At 50.5% G+C, this 15124-nt stretch overlaps 1 protein-coding gene and 1 long non-coding RNA gene across 5 annotated transcripts in view; one reads left to right on the forward strand and one right to left on the reverse strand.

Annotated features, from left to right (window-relative positions):
- The window catches only part of SLC9A1 (solute carrier family 9 member A1), a 54418-nt gene extending 45309 nt beyond the window's left edge, over positions 1 to 9109 (reverse strand). For 2 of the 4 annotated variants that reach the window (XM_084958660.1, XM_084958662.1), the window contains exons 1-2: positions 8825 to 9109; positions 7942 to 8472 (exon numbers count right to left, since the gene is read on the reverse strand). In XM_084958660.1, coding sequence (XP_084814786.1) covers positions 7942 to 8293 — 352 coding nt within the window. In that variant the 5' untranslated portion in view covers positions 8294 to 8472; positions 8825 to 9109. 4 annotated transcript variants of the gene reach the window in all.
- Positions 106 to 11553, forward strand: LOC110261121 (uncharacterized). Its single transcript, XR_014807377.1, has 2 exons — positions 106 to 232; positions 11422 to 11553. It is a non-coding gene; the product is annotated as an uncharacterized LOC110261121 (long non-coding RNA).
- The last annotated feature ends 3571 nt before the right edge of the window (positions 11554 to 15124 follow it).

A 15124-nucleotide genomic window follows, 5' to 3' on the forward strand; every position in this document is an offset into this window, starting at 1 on the left:
TACAGACGGACCATTTTCTCCAAGCAGACTGGAAGCTCCCAGTGAGCCAGGCCCGGGTCTCACTCGTCTCGGTCCCCGTGCGCTACAAGCTCAGAGCCTGCTGGTCAGTTTCAGCTAACCTGCCTCTTCGACTCCAGCTTGAACAGACGAATTAGTTGGCCACTCTCAGTCCTGGCTGGCCAGCCCAAAGCCACAGCCTCTGTGAGTCTGCCTGGCACACAGCATGTGCTATGTAAGTGTTAGCTACTTATTATTTTGGTGAGCTTACAGACTCTGACTGACACACGGGCACCTCTCTGATGTCACCTCTCTGCCTTCAGTGGCCTGGTCTCAGACAGGCTGAGCACTGTGGAAGGGCTGGACTGGACTTAGGGGTAAGTGTCCCTTAGGGACTTGGGAAGGAACAAGAATTCCCATCCAGAACCTCACTCAGAGCCGCTTAAGGACATGTCTTTTCAGGAAAGAGCTTGCCTGGGTAATCTGGGGAAACTCCAGATTCTCAGCAAGTCAGTGTCAGAACTCAGGGGTCATGTCTGGCCTAAAAGACCCCCAAACTGGCCCTGCAGGTTGAAAGTGCTTTAGAGGGAAGGGAATGAAGTCAGCGAGATCCCCAGGAAGGGGGGCAGCCCACTGATCCCAGCTCAACTCAAAACTTAGTTCAGTTAAAATTAGATTAGCCTGTAAGATTAAAAATACCCACATGTAATCACGGGCTGCCTTAAAGTATCAGTTGATGTTTGTCGGCATCTAAAGAGATGGTTTGGCCCTGCGTGGTGTGTGCAGACAACCTTGGGGAGACATGTCTGACTCAGATGTTTGCAGGGGGAGCAAGTGCTGCAGAAGGAGGCCCACACAGGCGATGGATGACTCAGGAATAACCCAGGTCCTGGGTTTGCTGAGTGAGCCTTCTCACCACGGAAGGAAAGGGGGGCAGGGGGGCGGGGGGACAGGAGGAGGGAGGGAGGGAGGCAGGCCCGCCAGCTGCGCACAGGCTAGCATTCCCAAAGGGAGCCCAGGGTTCCAGAGCCCCAGGTCCCTGTCCCTTCTGTGTTTTTGTCTTTTTGGGGCCACACCCGCAGCGTATAGAGGTTCCCAGGCTAGGGATCCAATTGGAGCTGTAGCTGCCAGCCTACACCATAGCCACAGAAACTCGGGATCTGAGCCGTGTTCTGCGACCTACACCATAGCTCATGGCAACGCCAAATCCTTAACCCAGTGAGCGAGGCCAGGGACTGAACCCGAGTCCTCATGGATGCTAGTCAGGTTTGTTAACCACTGAGCCATGACAGAACTCCCCTTCTGTGTTTCTGATTGCCACCACCTCTGAGAAGGGCTATCTGCTTCATGGTGGGACTTGGGGGGGGGGCGGGGGTGTCACAATTTTCTCCCTGAATCCAAGAAATGATCCACAGAGAACAGCCAAGACTTGAAATGTCTTTAAACCTCCCCTGTTCAAAATGACTATGGGAAAAATAAAACTTTGAACTGAAAGGGAATCAGGGCATGATGATGAAAAGAACACGCGCTCCGCAGTCAGATCTGTGCTTCAACCCCAATGCTCTCTAGCTGTATGTGTACCTGACACAACCTCTGAAACAGGAGCTTAGTAAGTGACAGCTAATAGAATTAACAAATCTTAACGTAAATATGACAAAAGAGGGCTCAGAGAAGCAGTGTCTTGTCTAAGGTCATGCAGCTAGGCAGCAAAAAGCTAGGACCAGACCCCAGGTCTCTTGACCTTCCCCCTCCTGCCCCATCCAGCATGTTTTCTGGATTCACTTTTCTGCCTCTCCTTTCTCCTCCCAGAGGCCCTACAACACAACAAAGGAGAGGAAAGGCCCTCCGTTTCAGAAGTTTGCTGCTCCATAAACTATGAGGATGACAGACCCATAGGCTGAGTCAGCCTTCACACTCTCGCACTTCCTTCACACAAACGCAGGTGTGCTTGAGGGGTTAAGAACTTGGAGTTGAGTTGGCCTGGGCCCCAGATCACTCTGAACCTCCATGCTCCTTTAGCCCTTCCCTCCTCCAAGAGGAAACAGTGTCCCTCCAGCCAACCCTCGGGTTACCAACGTGGATGTGCCTGGCCACTGATTCTAGCTAAAGCCCCTTGGGACTTCTGGTCTCCCTTGATCTTTGCAATGACCCAGCCAGGCAAGAAAGAGGATAAGAGCTTGGGTTAGAAGTCCAGGGATTGTGTCCTTTGCCACTTACTTGCTAAGGGACCTCAGGCAGGTCACAACCCAAGGCTCAGTTTCCTTAGATGTAAAATGGGTACATCAATACCACCCACTATTCTAACCCACAGGACCATTGAGAAGATCAGAATTAAATTCTGTCGATGCTAGTGCTTTGGAAACAAGTTACAATACTAATGAGAATTACTACTAAACTCCACCTGCCTTATAGGGCTAAGGAAAGTTGTGCCACCTGCTCCCAATACTGAGGTTGCCTCTCAAGGGATCCTGCTGGGCCCCAAAGGTAACCAAAAGCAGCTCAGCACCCTTCCAGCCCAGAGGCAGGAGATGGCAATCACAAGTCACCCATTGCTGACTAAAGGAAACTCCCCTTTAATAGGTACTCCCCTGTCCAAGCAGGGAACCAGGCTCAATGGGACCACTGAGAGAGCAAAGAGATGGCAGGCATGATCACTGCCAGAGGACAAGGAAGAGGCCCAGCCTGGCTGAGGGGTTCAGGTGCACACATGCAGACCCATAGGGACCGAGGATGGGCCCAAGGCCAGCACAGAAGCCCTCCAGCTTTCTCAAGGCAGGGAGAGGGCTCCTGCCATTGATATCAGCCAAGTTCCTGAATATAAATGCTGTGAGCTGGGCACCTCCCAGTGCAGGGCCCTGCATCTGCTGAGGGGAATGTGAGGGGCAGGAGATGCAGCTGCACCCCTGGAGGAGGCTGTGCCAAGACTCAAACAGAAAATAAATGGCAGTGCAACATCACAGCAGATAACCCCTTTGAGCTGTTTCCTCATCTGTAAAACAGAGACGGGCTTTATCTCATATGATTTTAGTAGGAATTAAATGAGATTACTTTTATAAAGTGCCTGACACTACTCTGTAGATACTCAATAAATAGTGATTCTTATTAAAGCACACACACACACCCCAACAGAAGGGATGTCACAGGGCATGCTAGGCCTCATGCCAAAACTGTGGATAAACAAAAGGAATAGGGCTTTGGGGGAGAAATGAAAGCAGTGGCTGTGGGCTGGAGTGGCCTGGGAAGGCCGCCCAAAGGGGAGGAATCTGAATGGCCCTGAGAGATGCCGCAGGGAGCTGCACCCTGGGCTGGGCATTCCCGCGTTCGGTCTCTGCATCAATCCTGGAAGGTGCATTGATCCTTGCCCAATAGGGCAAGTCAGGCTCAGGGGAATGAGGTGCCTGGCCACACAGGTACCCAGGGACAAGGGCAGAGCCTTTCTGTGTCCCTTCCGCCAGAACTGGAGGGTCTGGGGTGGCGGGGGGTGGGGGGTGGGGGTGGCAGGAAGGAGAGGAAGATGTGCCTCGTGGGTGCTCTGCTGAATGACGTCCAGGCAACACCACCAACAGAGGTTCTCTAAGTGCCCTGGCGCCTCGGGACGCACATGAACTACCTGAAGCTTCCTCCCAGTCCCCACCTGACCTCCCCTCCCACTGTCCTGCAGCCATTCAGCTGCTCTCCCAGAAAGAAAAAGGTCATCTTTTTCTTCTCAGAGAGTCCCATCTGGGCTTCTGGAGCCAGGTTCAAGGTGACCTTTAAGGGGTTCCTCTCTCCTTTTGAGAAGTGAGAGAGGTGCGCTCCAGTCCTATACAGCGAACTAGGGTCTGGGTTGCTGGGTCTGAGAGCCATGCATGTGAAGGGGGCAACGACACCCCCATCTCCCCTCCTCACAGATGCGTTGTAAGGAGGAGCTGGCAGGACATACCTTGCAAAGACCAAAACCAAAAAAAGCTCTAAGACATGAAGGGACAAAAGAAGGCTTTTTTTGTCTCCAGTCAGGAGATGAGATGAATACCTGCCTCACGGGCTGCCAGGAGTTCCGGGTCAGGGACATGGGTAAACAAACGCAGGGGGTGCCAGTGGTGAGCTGGGTTACAGTGAGGCTCTCGCTTGAAATAGGCACTGGACCAGGAGCCAGGTAAACGGGGACAACGCAGAGCTTACGCAGGGTCCAAACCATAATGTTGGGGAATGGACCTACCTAGAGCTTTGAGTCACAGTTAGTTCTCCCAACAGTCTAACCCCCACTCACGCCACCAGCCTCTCCTCAAGGCAAGAATCCCGACGGGTCAGAGAAAAAAAGCCCAGAGAAGGGAAGTGACTTGCCTAATGTCACCCACTGAGTCACTTAGAAAAGAACCCTGAAGCGTGAACTTTAGCTCTATCCCTCCCACACCCATCTCTGAGTCTACCTGAGATTCTGCTCAACGATTAGAATAGGAGTGAGGCGTTTCCCACTATGGTGCAATGGGATCAGTAGCACCTCGTGGGAGCACTGGGACGCAGGTTCCATCCCAGGCCCAGCATGGTGGGTTAAAGATCCGAGCAACTATGGCTCAGATCTGATCCCTGGCCCAGGAACTCCATATGCACGGGGCCACCAAAAAAGGAAACAAAACAAAACAAAAAAAGATAGGAGTGAGAACTGCATACAGCACCTTCTATTCTTAAAAGAGGAGTACCTTGCAGGGGAAGCAGCTGCTTGACAGAATGAGGCCTCCAACATAACTCCTACCCACGCTGGGAAGCTGAGAGAATAGGCAAGACCCCAAAATGAACTCCTAGGCTCCCGCGTATCTGATGGTGCAAAGGAAGCATGCTCTTGGCCCCACCCCTATCTCCCCAGTCAGATGGTGCCACACCCGTTCCCCATAGGACCTGCTCTGGAGGCAGCTTAAGGGAAAGGAAGAACAAAGTAGGACACACCCCAAACTCCAAAACCTTAAGGAAAGGGGCCCGGTGGCAGCCCAGGTAGAGAGATTTGTAAGCCCCCAGCCTTAGAGGAAGACTGTAGGGGGCTATGGTGGGGAGGTAGTTACCTTATGTGGTTACAGTACCAACCAGGCAGCTGCAACTCACTGAGTGCCTCCTGTGGGTACAAAGTCAGCTCTAAGTGCATTAATTTCTGTCTCCATCACATCAGCAGCACTATAACAAGATACTATTATTTCCCCTCTTTTTATTTTATTTATTTATTTTTGCTTTTTTAGGGCTGTACTTGCGGCATACGGAGGTTCCCAGGCTAGGGATCTAATAGGAGCTACAGCTGCTGGCCTACACCACAGCCACAGCAACACCAGATCCTTAACCCACTGAGCAAGACCAGGGATGGAACCTGCAACCTCATAGTTCCTAGTTGGATTCGTTTCTGCTGTGCCACAAAGGGAACTCCTATTTATTTCTGCTTTTTATGGACATGCTTGCAGCATCTTAGGGGTCAAACCAGAGCTGCAGCTGCCAGGCTACACCCCAGCCACAGCAATATCAGATCCGAGCCATGTTTCCGACCTACACCACAGCTCACGGCAACACTGGATCCTTAACCCACTGAGCAAGGCCAGGATCAAACCAGCATCCTCATAGATCCTAGTCAGGTTTGTTACCACTGAGCCACAATGGGGACTCCTCCCCCCTTTTTATGCTTGAGGAAACTGAGGCCCAGAGAGGGTAAGTGGCAGAATGGTGCTAACCTTGATTCAACACTGCAAAGGTAAAGGGAAAAATGGGTTTCTGCTTTTTGCCACCTGAACAGACCTTTTAGCCCCCCTTCTCTATACTGTCTTCTCCAGGAGAGCCAGACGGCAGGGCTCCTCTGTTTTCAGAGGCAGAAAAATACTTTATTAAGCCAGAGACACAGTTTGGGGGAACTGCAAAGGCCCTCAGAGATCATATCCAGCCTCCTCATTTTACGATGGGAAAACTGTGGCCCAAGGCTGAGTGACTTGCCAGTGTTACCTAAGTCAGTGGAATGGCAGAAATGTCAGATCTGGAAGAGGCCACAAAGATCTACTGACAAGTGGAAAGTCCTGACTGGCCCAAGGTCACAGAGGGAGGTGGGACAAGAGGCTAGTCTCCCAACTTCCAGATTGATGCCCCTGCCATGGCACCACCTCTGCTCTCCAGCTGCCCAGGGTCCCAGGCACAGGTTTTGGTGAGGAGAAAGCAGGTCAAGATTGACCCCCTTAGGATTAGAGATAATCAGGCCTGCAGGGACAACGGACTCTCCAGAGTTGGATCTTTGTGGCCACGCTGCCAACTCAGCAGAAGACACTGAGACCCACAATGTGTGCACTAGCCCCCAGTGCCCTAATACAGTGCCAGGTGGGGCTGGGGGGCGAGGGGCTGGAGAGAGGAGGGCAATTCATAAACAGTGCTTGCAAAGCCTCTTCCTGGTCTCCCATTGGCAAATGACACATCAGTGACTCCAGCTTCCTAAGGCAAATTAAGGCACAAGGTTGTATGATTCAATGATATGGTCAAATTTTAGAGATTCTTGCCAGTTTCACAGGTGGGCAAGACCTGCAGAAACAGCCCCCGGCTTGTTCAAGGTCATGTATTTGTTGGAATCAGTACACTCGGCTCCCCTTGCTTAGTCCTTGATTCTTCCAGGAAGCTAGATGCCATCTGGGGATAGGTGCTGGTGGCCCAGCTCCATGTACAGGCCTGCTACTGTCACAGAACCAAAGCCCCGTATCAGGAAGCCAGCTTCTGGCTCTGTCAAAACAGAGGCACCCGTGCCCTCCCGCAGCATGTCCCAGAACCTGTCTCATACCAGTCTGGCATTGCCACTCAGCTCCTGCGTGTCCTTGGGAAAGCTGCAAGGCTTCCTGCCAAGAGTCACAAACTCTCCAAACCAGCAGAGTCCCAGGCCCTCACGCCTTCCTCAGCTGGCTGGGGGCTGAAAAGGCAAAGGTGGCTTTCAAAGCCCCCTGGACACCCCTTCCAGGGAATTCTGGGCTGTGCAGGCTCTGGTGAGCTCCATCACCCAGCAGAACAGAGCGCTCAGACCTGGCAGGGAGATAATCCCCTGGAAGGGAAAAACTTTTCTGTTTCCTTCTCCCAAAAAGGCTTCAAAGTCTCTTCAGACCAGAACATCCGGAGCCCCTCCATCTGCCCCTCTCCCACTTGGTTGAGGGACAGGCAGGCCAACATGACTGGCCGGCCCAGACACCACCTAGAGACGCAGCTGGGTGCCAACCTGGAGGTGAGCTGGGGCCAGAACCTGGGTGCCAACCTGGAGGTGAGCTGGAGGGGTGAACCTCCCTCCCTCTCCCTCCACCCCCAAACCAGACTTCAGGCCCCCTGTCCCATAAACTGTAGAAGGAGTGGCATTCCAGGGCAGGAAACTGACTCAGGGGCTCCTGACCAGCCTGGGCAGGCAACGCTGACAGATAACATTGTGGGGATGAAGGAAGGTGGGAATATGGGGACGCCTCCTCTTCCACCACACCTGTAAGTCTCCAGCCCACAGGTCCCCCACTAAACTCACACTCCTTAGACAGACCCAGTAGAAATACACTCCATCCTGGAACACCCTCCCATGAAGCGTGTAATTGCACTGGTTGCTATTGACAGAGTAGACTGGGCCAGTTGCTGCAGACACTCCGGTCTCACACAGCTGGGTGCCTGGCTCCCCTCGGGGTATGGCCCAGCCAAAGGAGACTTGCCAGGCCTGGGAGCCTCACTGGAGGGACCTAGTATCAGGAGCACCCCTTCCTCCTCTCGCTCTCTTCCATGAACAATCCTGGCTCCCATTATAGGAGGCCTCAGACCACAAAGGCCACAGAGCTCAAGTTTGAGAAGGACCAAGATGGCAGGATGGAGGCTGCCCATGCGACAGGAGAAGTCCAGACCCTTATTCCTGGGCAGCCTCAGGCAGTAAGGATGGGGCAAGAAGCTCATCAGTCTGGTGGCAGCGGCAGAGGCATCGGGGCCAACTGGACTTACCTATCTTCATGAGGCAGGCCAGCAGGATCCAGAGGGAGATTTCGAAGGGTGTGCGCACGTGTGTGTAGTCGATGCCCAGGACGGGAAAGGCCTTCCGAGCTTTCATGCCGTGTTCAGTGACGGAATGGTTAACAGGGCGGCTCTCCGGGGCGAGCTCTGGTGGGGCGGTGGTGACATCCCCAATCGAGCGTTCCCGTGGTGGCTCTGAGCCTCTGATGGTGCTGGCAGTGGGGCTGGGCTGGAGGCCATGGCTTCTGAGAACAGGTAGCAGCCCCACTAAGGCTACCACCACAAGCAGCGAAGGGAAGATTCGAGGTGGAGAGAGGCCACAGATGCCAGACCACAGAAGCATCCTGCTGCGCCCCTCGAGCCTTAGCAAAGTGAGACCTGGGACATAGGCAGCGAGGAGTCTGCAAGGGGTGAGAGAGACCAGGGCGTCTCTAGGCAAAGTTCATGTTTTAGAGCTGTGTTTTTGTGGAAGCAGTCCTCTGGAGGTGGAGGAAGGTTGGCTTCACGACCTAGAACTCCAAACTGGGGAAAAGGGACAAGGACCCAGTTAGGATCATAGGAGGAGGCCAAAAGGTCTGGAACTCCAGGCCCGAGAAAGGGGTTTGGAGAGGAAGGGAGGGACTTCGCCCTAAGGACAGAGGAAGGGACAGGATAGGCTGAACCCCAGGCAAGGAAAAGGAAGCGGGAAGGCAGGGACCCTCGGCTGAGGAAAGTGACTGAGGAGCTGGGACTTGGCTAAGCGAAGGGGCAGGGAGCCTGAGCTAAAGGAAGAGGATGGAAGGGGGTGGGACCCGGTGCAGGAAAAGAAGAGGGGGCTGAGAGCCCAGGCTGCGAGGAAGGAGTGAAACCAGAAAGCGGCCGGGAGCTTCCCCACCCAGGGAAGGACCGGGGTGCAGGCGCGCCGGGCTGAGATTCCGGGGAAATGGAGGGAGGCGGAAGGCGGAGGCAGGCGGCCTGGCGAGAAGGCGCCTCGGCGCGGGCTGGGGGCGGCTCGCGGTGGGCCAGCAGCAAAACGCCCCTCCTTGCGGCCCCGGCTCGGCGCTGCGCCCCGGCCCAGCTGCAGCTCCTCAGCGTCCGGCTCCACTTCCAACACCGGCCCCAGCACCGGCAGCGGCTGACTGATGCCTCACTGAGCCCGGCGCTGCCACTTATAGGCACCAGCGAGCAGCCAGCGCAGCGGGCTAGAAGGACCTGTCGGCGCCCGCGCATTGCAGCGCCCTCTCTCGCCGAGGGAAGGAAGTATCCCGTCGAAAGAGCAGTGACAGTCAGAGATGGGCAAAAAAAAAAAAAAAAAAAAGAGTCCCAAATCTACAAAGATTCTAACTAACAAGGGTAAAATGCTTTACTATTTACAAAGTGCTTTCACATCCACAGTCGCATGGAGACTTCCCAATAATCTTGTGAGGGATGTATTATTACGGTATATATTTAGTTACAGTGTAACCTTGAGCAAGTTACTTAACCTCTCTGTTCCACAGCTTTCTCACGGGGAAGAGTGGAGATAACAGGAGTATCTCTATCTGCTAATGCTGCTGCGTATAGTATATGTGATGACTAAAGGTGATATTCTATGTAAACTGTTTAGAATGGAGCCCAGCGTGTAGAAGCACTATGATGGTTCCAGTTTTGTAGCTGAGGAAATAGGTGAAAGGAATTCCTTATGTAAACACTAGTTGTATTAGTTTGCTAGAGCTGCTGTAACAAAGTGCTGCAAACCGTGGTGGCTTAAAGAACAGGAATTCAGGTGTTCCCGTCATGGCAGGGCGGAAACGAATCCAACTAAGAACCATGAAGTTGCAGGTTCAATCCCTGGTCTTGCTCAGGATCCAGCGTTGCCATGAGCTGTGGTATAGGTTGCAGATGTGGCTTGGATCCCATGTTGCTGTGGCTATGGTGTAGGCCGGTGGCTACAGCTCCAATTAGACCCCTAGCCTGGGAACCTCCATATGCCGTGGGTGTGGCCCTAAAAGGACAAAAGACAATAAATAAAAATAAAGAACAGGAATTCATTGTCTCATATTCTGGAGGCTAGAGATCTGAAATCATGGTGTCATCTGAGTTCCTTCTAAGGGCGGTGAGGAAAAATTTGTTCCCTGCTTCTCTCCTGGCTTCTGGTGGTTGGACAACAATCTTTGGTGGTTTTTTGTTTTGTTTTTTGTCTTTTGTCTTTTGGGGGCTGCACCTGGGGTATATGGAGGTTCCCAGGCTAGGGGTCCAATTGGAGCTGGGGCTGCAGGCCTGCACCACAGCCGCAGCAACTTGTGATCCAAGCTGCATCTGCAACCTACACCACAGTTCATGGCAAGCTGGATCTTTAACCCACTGAGCGAGGCCAGGGATGGAACCCTCGACCTCATGGTTCCTAGTCAGTTTCGTTTCTGCTGTGCCAAGACAGGAACTCCCAATCTTTGGTGTGTTTCTTGATTGTGGCAGCATAACTCTAGTCTTGACCTGATGATCTGCCTGTGAGTCTGTCTCCGGGTCCAGATTTCCCCTTTTTTTAAGGTCACCAGTCACAAATGATTAGAGACTCACCCTACCGACCTCATTCTAACTTGATCATCTTTAATAACCCTGTTTCTAAATAAGTCCACATTCACAGATACTGGGGGTTTCCACATTCTCAAGTTCTTCAACATCTTTTTTCTTTTTTTTTTTCTTTTTGCCTTGATGTGCAGCAGCTTGATGTGGGATCTCAGTTCCCAGACCAGGTATTGACCTTGGGCTATAGTGGTGAAAACGCTGAGTCCTAACCATTAGACCACCAGGGAGCTCCCTAGAACTTCAACATCTCTGAGGAGGACACGGTTCAACCCAAAGCAGTAGTGGAACTGAGATTTGAGCATAAAGTGTGGGTGGGAATTGTAAGATTCGAAAGGTTATGGCTGTACCCTGGAATGCTTGGAAGGCTTTAAAAACTACTATTACCTGGGACCACCTGCTCCAGAGTAATGCCCAGGCATGATGGAGAGTGTTTCAAAAGCTCCCCCAGGTGATTCTAATGTACAACTAGGGTTGAGAACTATTGAAATTACAAAAACGCCATCCCTGTTATGCAGAGGAGTAAGTCAAAGTGACAAGCTCGAGATCACAAAATGATTTCAAAGGGGTTCGATTCGGTTTAGCAACTATTTATGGGCCTCTTGACAAGGCTTTGTAATGGGCTCTGTCAACACAGAGATAGACATAGGGCGGAAGGAGGTGGCAGTGATTGGGAGGGGGCACAAAGTGGGCACAGCGAGGGCTTCTAGGGTGCTGATAATATTCTGTTTCTTTACTGGGTGGTGGTTACAGAGGTTATACAGCTGTTGTTTTGTGATAACTCACTGAGCGCTCATGATCTTGCGCTTTTCATGAGATAAGCTCTCCTTCCACAAAAAGTTATATTTAAATGAAATAGAGTGATGTGATTGCGACCGAAGGTGCCAACATCAAACTGAATTCTCTGTATGTCACATTCTTCTGGCACAGGTCCAGCCACTTGGGAGATGACAGAAGAGCCTAGAAGAGCCATCAGAGAAAGAGAAGGGCCCTGTGTCTCCTGGAAGCAGATGAAAGGAGAACATCAGCTGTAATGAAAATAAACCAAAGAGAGGAAAAGCATTTAGAGCAAGGATCAGAGTAATGACAATGTATCACACAATGGCTTAGTCCTTTACAGTTTTCAACCAAGTACTCAGGTTTATCAATAATCCAAGTCCCTGTACTCAATGAAGAGTAGGTATTATTCTCATCTACATTTTATAGAGGAAACAAATGAAGACTCAGAGACATGAAGCCATTTGGCCAAGAGCACACAGCTATGAGGTAGCAGATTCAGGACCTGAGTCATTTTTCTAACATCTTAAACCAGAGTTCTTTCAAAATACCATAGGTTCAGTGTAGAGAAAAGGAGGGGAGTTCTCTTCATGGCTCAGTGGTTAACAAACCCAACTAGCATCCATGAGGCTGCAGGTTCAATCCCTGGCCTCGCTCATACAGTTAACAATCCAGCGTTGCTGTGAGCTGTGGTGTAGGTCTCAGGTGCAGCTTGGATCCTGTGTGGCTGTGGCTGTGGCTGTGGCAGTGGCACAGGCTGGTAGCTGTAGCTCCAATTCAGCCCCTAGCCTGGGAACAACATCCATATGCTGCAGGGGTGGCCCTAAAAAGAAAAAAAAAAAAAAAAAAAAAAGAACAGAAAAAAGGAGGACATGGGTGGGGCTAGTGGAGGGACTTGACTCAGGTGACATGGGACCAGGAACCTGAGACCTATAATTCTTTCCAGTCCTGGAGGCAACATTCATTAGCGTGCTCTAATCCTCCTCTGATCCTCCTCACTCTGTGACTCCCCTCCGCCCTCCAGTCCTCCTTGGGTGCCAGCCTGGGAGGTAGCAGATCCCACGAGGACCAGGAAATACCAGCCCTGAGATCCTCCAGAGTCTGGAGAAGGTTATAACAACATGACAGTGCCAGGAAAGAACTCTTGGGAAAAAACACCTGGGACTGCCTGTGGCCAAGGCCCAGCCTGGACCAGGCAGTATAACATTAAAAGTTCAAAGTAAGAATCTAGGAGTTCCCCCTGTGGTGTGATGGGAGCAGGGGTGTCTCTGTTGCACAGGGATGCAGGTTTGATCCCTGGCCCAGCACAGTGGGTTAAAGGATCCAGCAGTGCTGCAGCTGTGGCAAGGTCGAAACTGCAGCTCAGATGTGATTACTAGCCCGGGAATTCCATATGGCTTGGGGCAGCCAAAAAAAGAAAAAGAAAAAAAGAAAGAGAGGATTACAAAAGACAAAATAAATAAATAAATACATAAGAATCTAGGAATTCCCTGGTAGTTCATTGGGTTAAGGATCCAGTGTTGTCACTGCCGTGGTGCTGGTTTGATCCCAGGCCCAGGAACTTCCACATGCCATGAGTGTGGCCAAAAAAAAAAAAAAAAGAAGAAGAAAGAAAGAAAGAAAAATTAGAATCTAGCCAGTTGTCTAGGTTCAAATCCCAGCACCACCACTCGCTAGTTAGAAGAACTTGGATAAATCAACCTCCTTGTTTCACAGTTTCTTTCCCCATCACTTGGGGGCAACAATAATGCCCATCTCATGGGGCTCTTATAAGGGTCTTAGAACTCAGGACAGCGCTGGGCAAGTGTCACATATATTTTCTATCTTTATCTTTATTTACATGTACCGAGGGCCTCAAATGTGGGCTTTTGGTATTAGAGTCACATGAAGTCATACATTCAGACCCAGAAATGCAGGCTAGAAAGGGGTCCCTAACATCTGTGAAACTAGTCCTACTATCAGATCACACCATCTGTGGCGTGCTGTGAATTTGATGATTTTATATAAATTATATGACTGTGGGAATTTTCACTGTGTCTCAGCAGGTTAAAAAATCCAACTAGTATCCATGAAGATGCTGGTGTGACTCCTCAGTGGGTTAAGGATCTGGCCTGGGAACTTCCATATGCTGCAAATGTGGCCCTAAAAATGCAAAAAAATAAATTAAAAAAATAAAATAAAATAAAAAATCACATTACTGGTATTTTGCATGTTAAAAGCATGAATCTTGTTAAAGGTGACCAATTAAAATATGCTGCGATATTTGTAACGCTGTTTTGGCAAGTCCTCATTTTTCTTTTTATTTCTCTTTTTGTTTTTTTAGGGCCTCACCCGCGGCATATGGAAGTTCCCAGGCTAGGGGTTGAATTGGAACTACAGCTGCCAGCCTACGCCACAGCCAAGGCAACACAGGATCCCAACCACATCTCCAACCTACACCATAGCTCACAGCAACGCCGGATCCCCAACCCACTGAGTGAGGCCAGGGATCAAACCCACATCCTCATGGATACTAGTCGGGTTCCCTAACCACTGAGCCATGATGGGAATTCCCCAAGTCCTCACTTTTTAACCATTGCAGGCTCACATTACTCTTGACTCAGAGGACATGTCTCTGCAAAATAAGCCAGACAAAGACAAATATCATATGATATCACTTATACATGGAATCAAAAAAAATGATGCAAATGAACCCATTTACAAAACAGAAATAGACTCACAGATGTAGAAAACAAATTTATGGTTGCCAAAGGGGAAAGGGGTGGGAGAAGGATAAATTACGAGATTGGGATTTAAATATGCACAATACTTTGGAATTCCCTGGTGGCTCAGTAGGTTAAGGAGCCAGGATTATCACTGCTGTGGCTCTGGTTACAGCTGTGGCATGGGTTGAATCCCTGGCCCCAGAACTTCCACATGCCACAGACGTGGCCAAAAAATAAAATAAAATAAAATAAAATGTACACACTGCTGTATATAAAATAGCTAACCAACAAGGACCTACTGTATAACACAGGAAACTATAGTCAATATCTTGTGATAACCTATAATGGAAGAAAATATAAAAAAGAATATACGTTTTTACATATATAACTGAATCACTTTGCTGTGCACTTGAAACTTACACAACATGATAAATCAACCATATTTCTTTTTTCTTTTTTTGACTGCACCCACAGCATGTAGACATGCCTGGGCCAGGGATCAACCCCAAACCGCAGCAGTGACTTGAACTGCCGCAGTGACAATGCCAAATCCTTAACCTGTTGCATCCAAGAGAACTATCAACTATATTTCATAAGTAAATAAACTATAAAAAATCAACTATATTTCAGTAAAAATTAAAAAGAAAAACAACGGAAGGGCCATGTCTCGGCAGACTCTTCTCCTTGCAGATCCAGAACAGTCTCAGGATGCATGGACACGGGTGGCCTCTCCCCCAGCTTAGGCCATGTCTGCTCCTCTGTCCCCTTCATTGGACCCTTTTGCTAAAAGGAATAGGACTTTTATGGAATTGCTGCAGCTGTGACAGATTCGCAGCCAACCATGTGTAATACTCGAAAAGGACCCATGGGGCCACCTACTAGCTGTGTGTCATGGGCAAGCCATAGTTTGTTTCCGTCACTTGCTTTGTTCATGTGTCTAAAAGGTGGGTGAGGGGTTCCGGTCATGGCGCAGTGGTTAACGAATCCGACTAGGAACCATGCGGTTTCGGGTTCAATCCCTGGCCTTGCTCAGTGGGTTAAGGATCCAGCATTGCCGTGAGCTGTGGTGTAGGTTGCAGACGCAGCTCGGATCCCGCATTGCTGTGGCTCTGGCATAGGCCAGCGGCTGTAGCTCTGATTTGATCCCTAGC

This window comes from Sus scrofa, chromosome 6 (genome assembly GCF_054392235.1).
Source record: "Sus scrofa isolate SSC_HxYL_T2T_F1_AM1 chromosome 6, Sscrofa_HxYL_maternal_Yorkshire_Landrace_v2.0, whole genome shotgun sequence".
In the NCBI taxonomy this organism is placed as follows: domain Eukaryota; kingdom Metazoa; phylum Chordata; class Mammalia; order Artiodactyla; family Suidae; genus Sus; species Sus scrofa.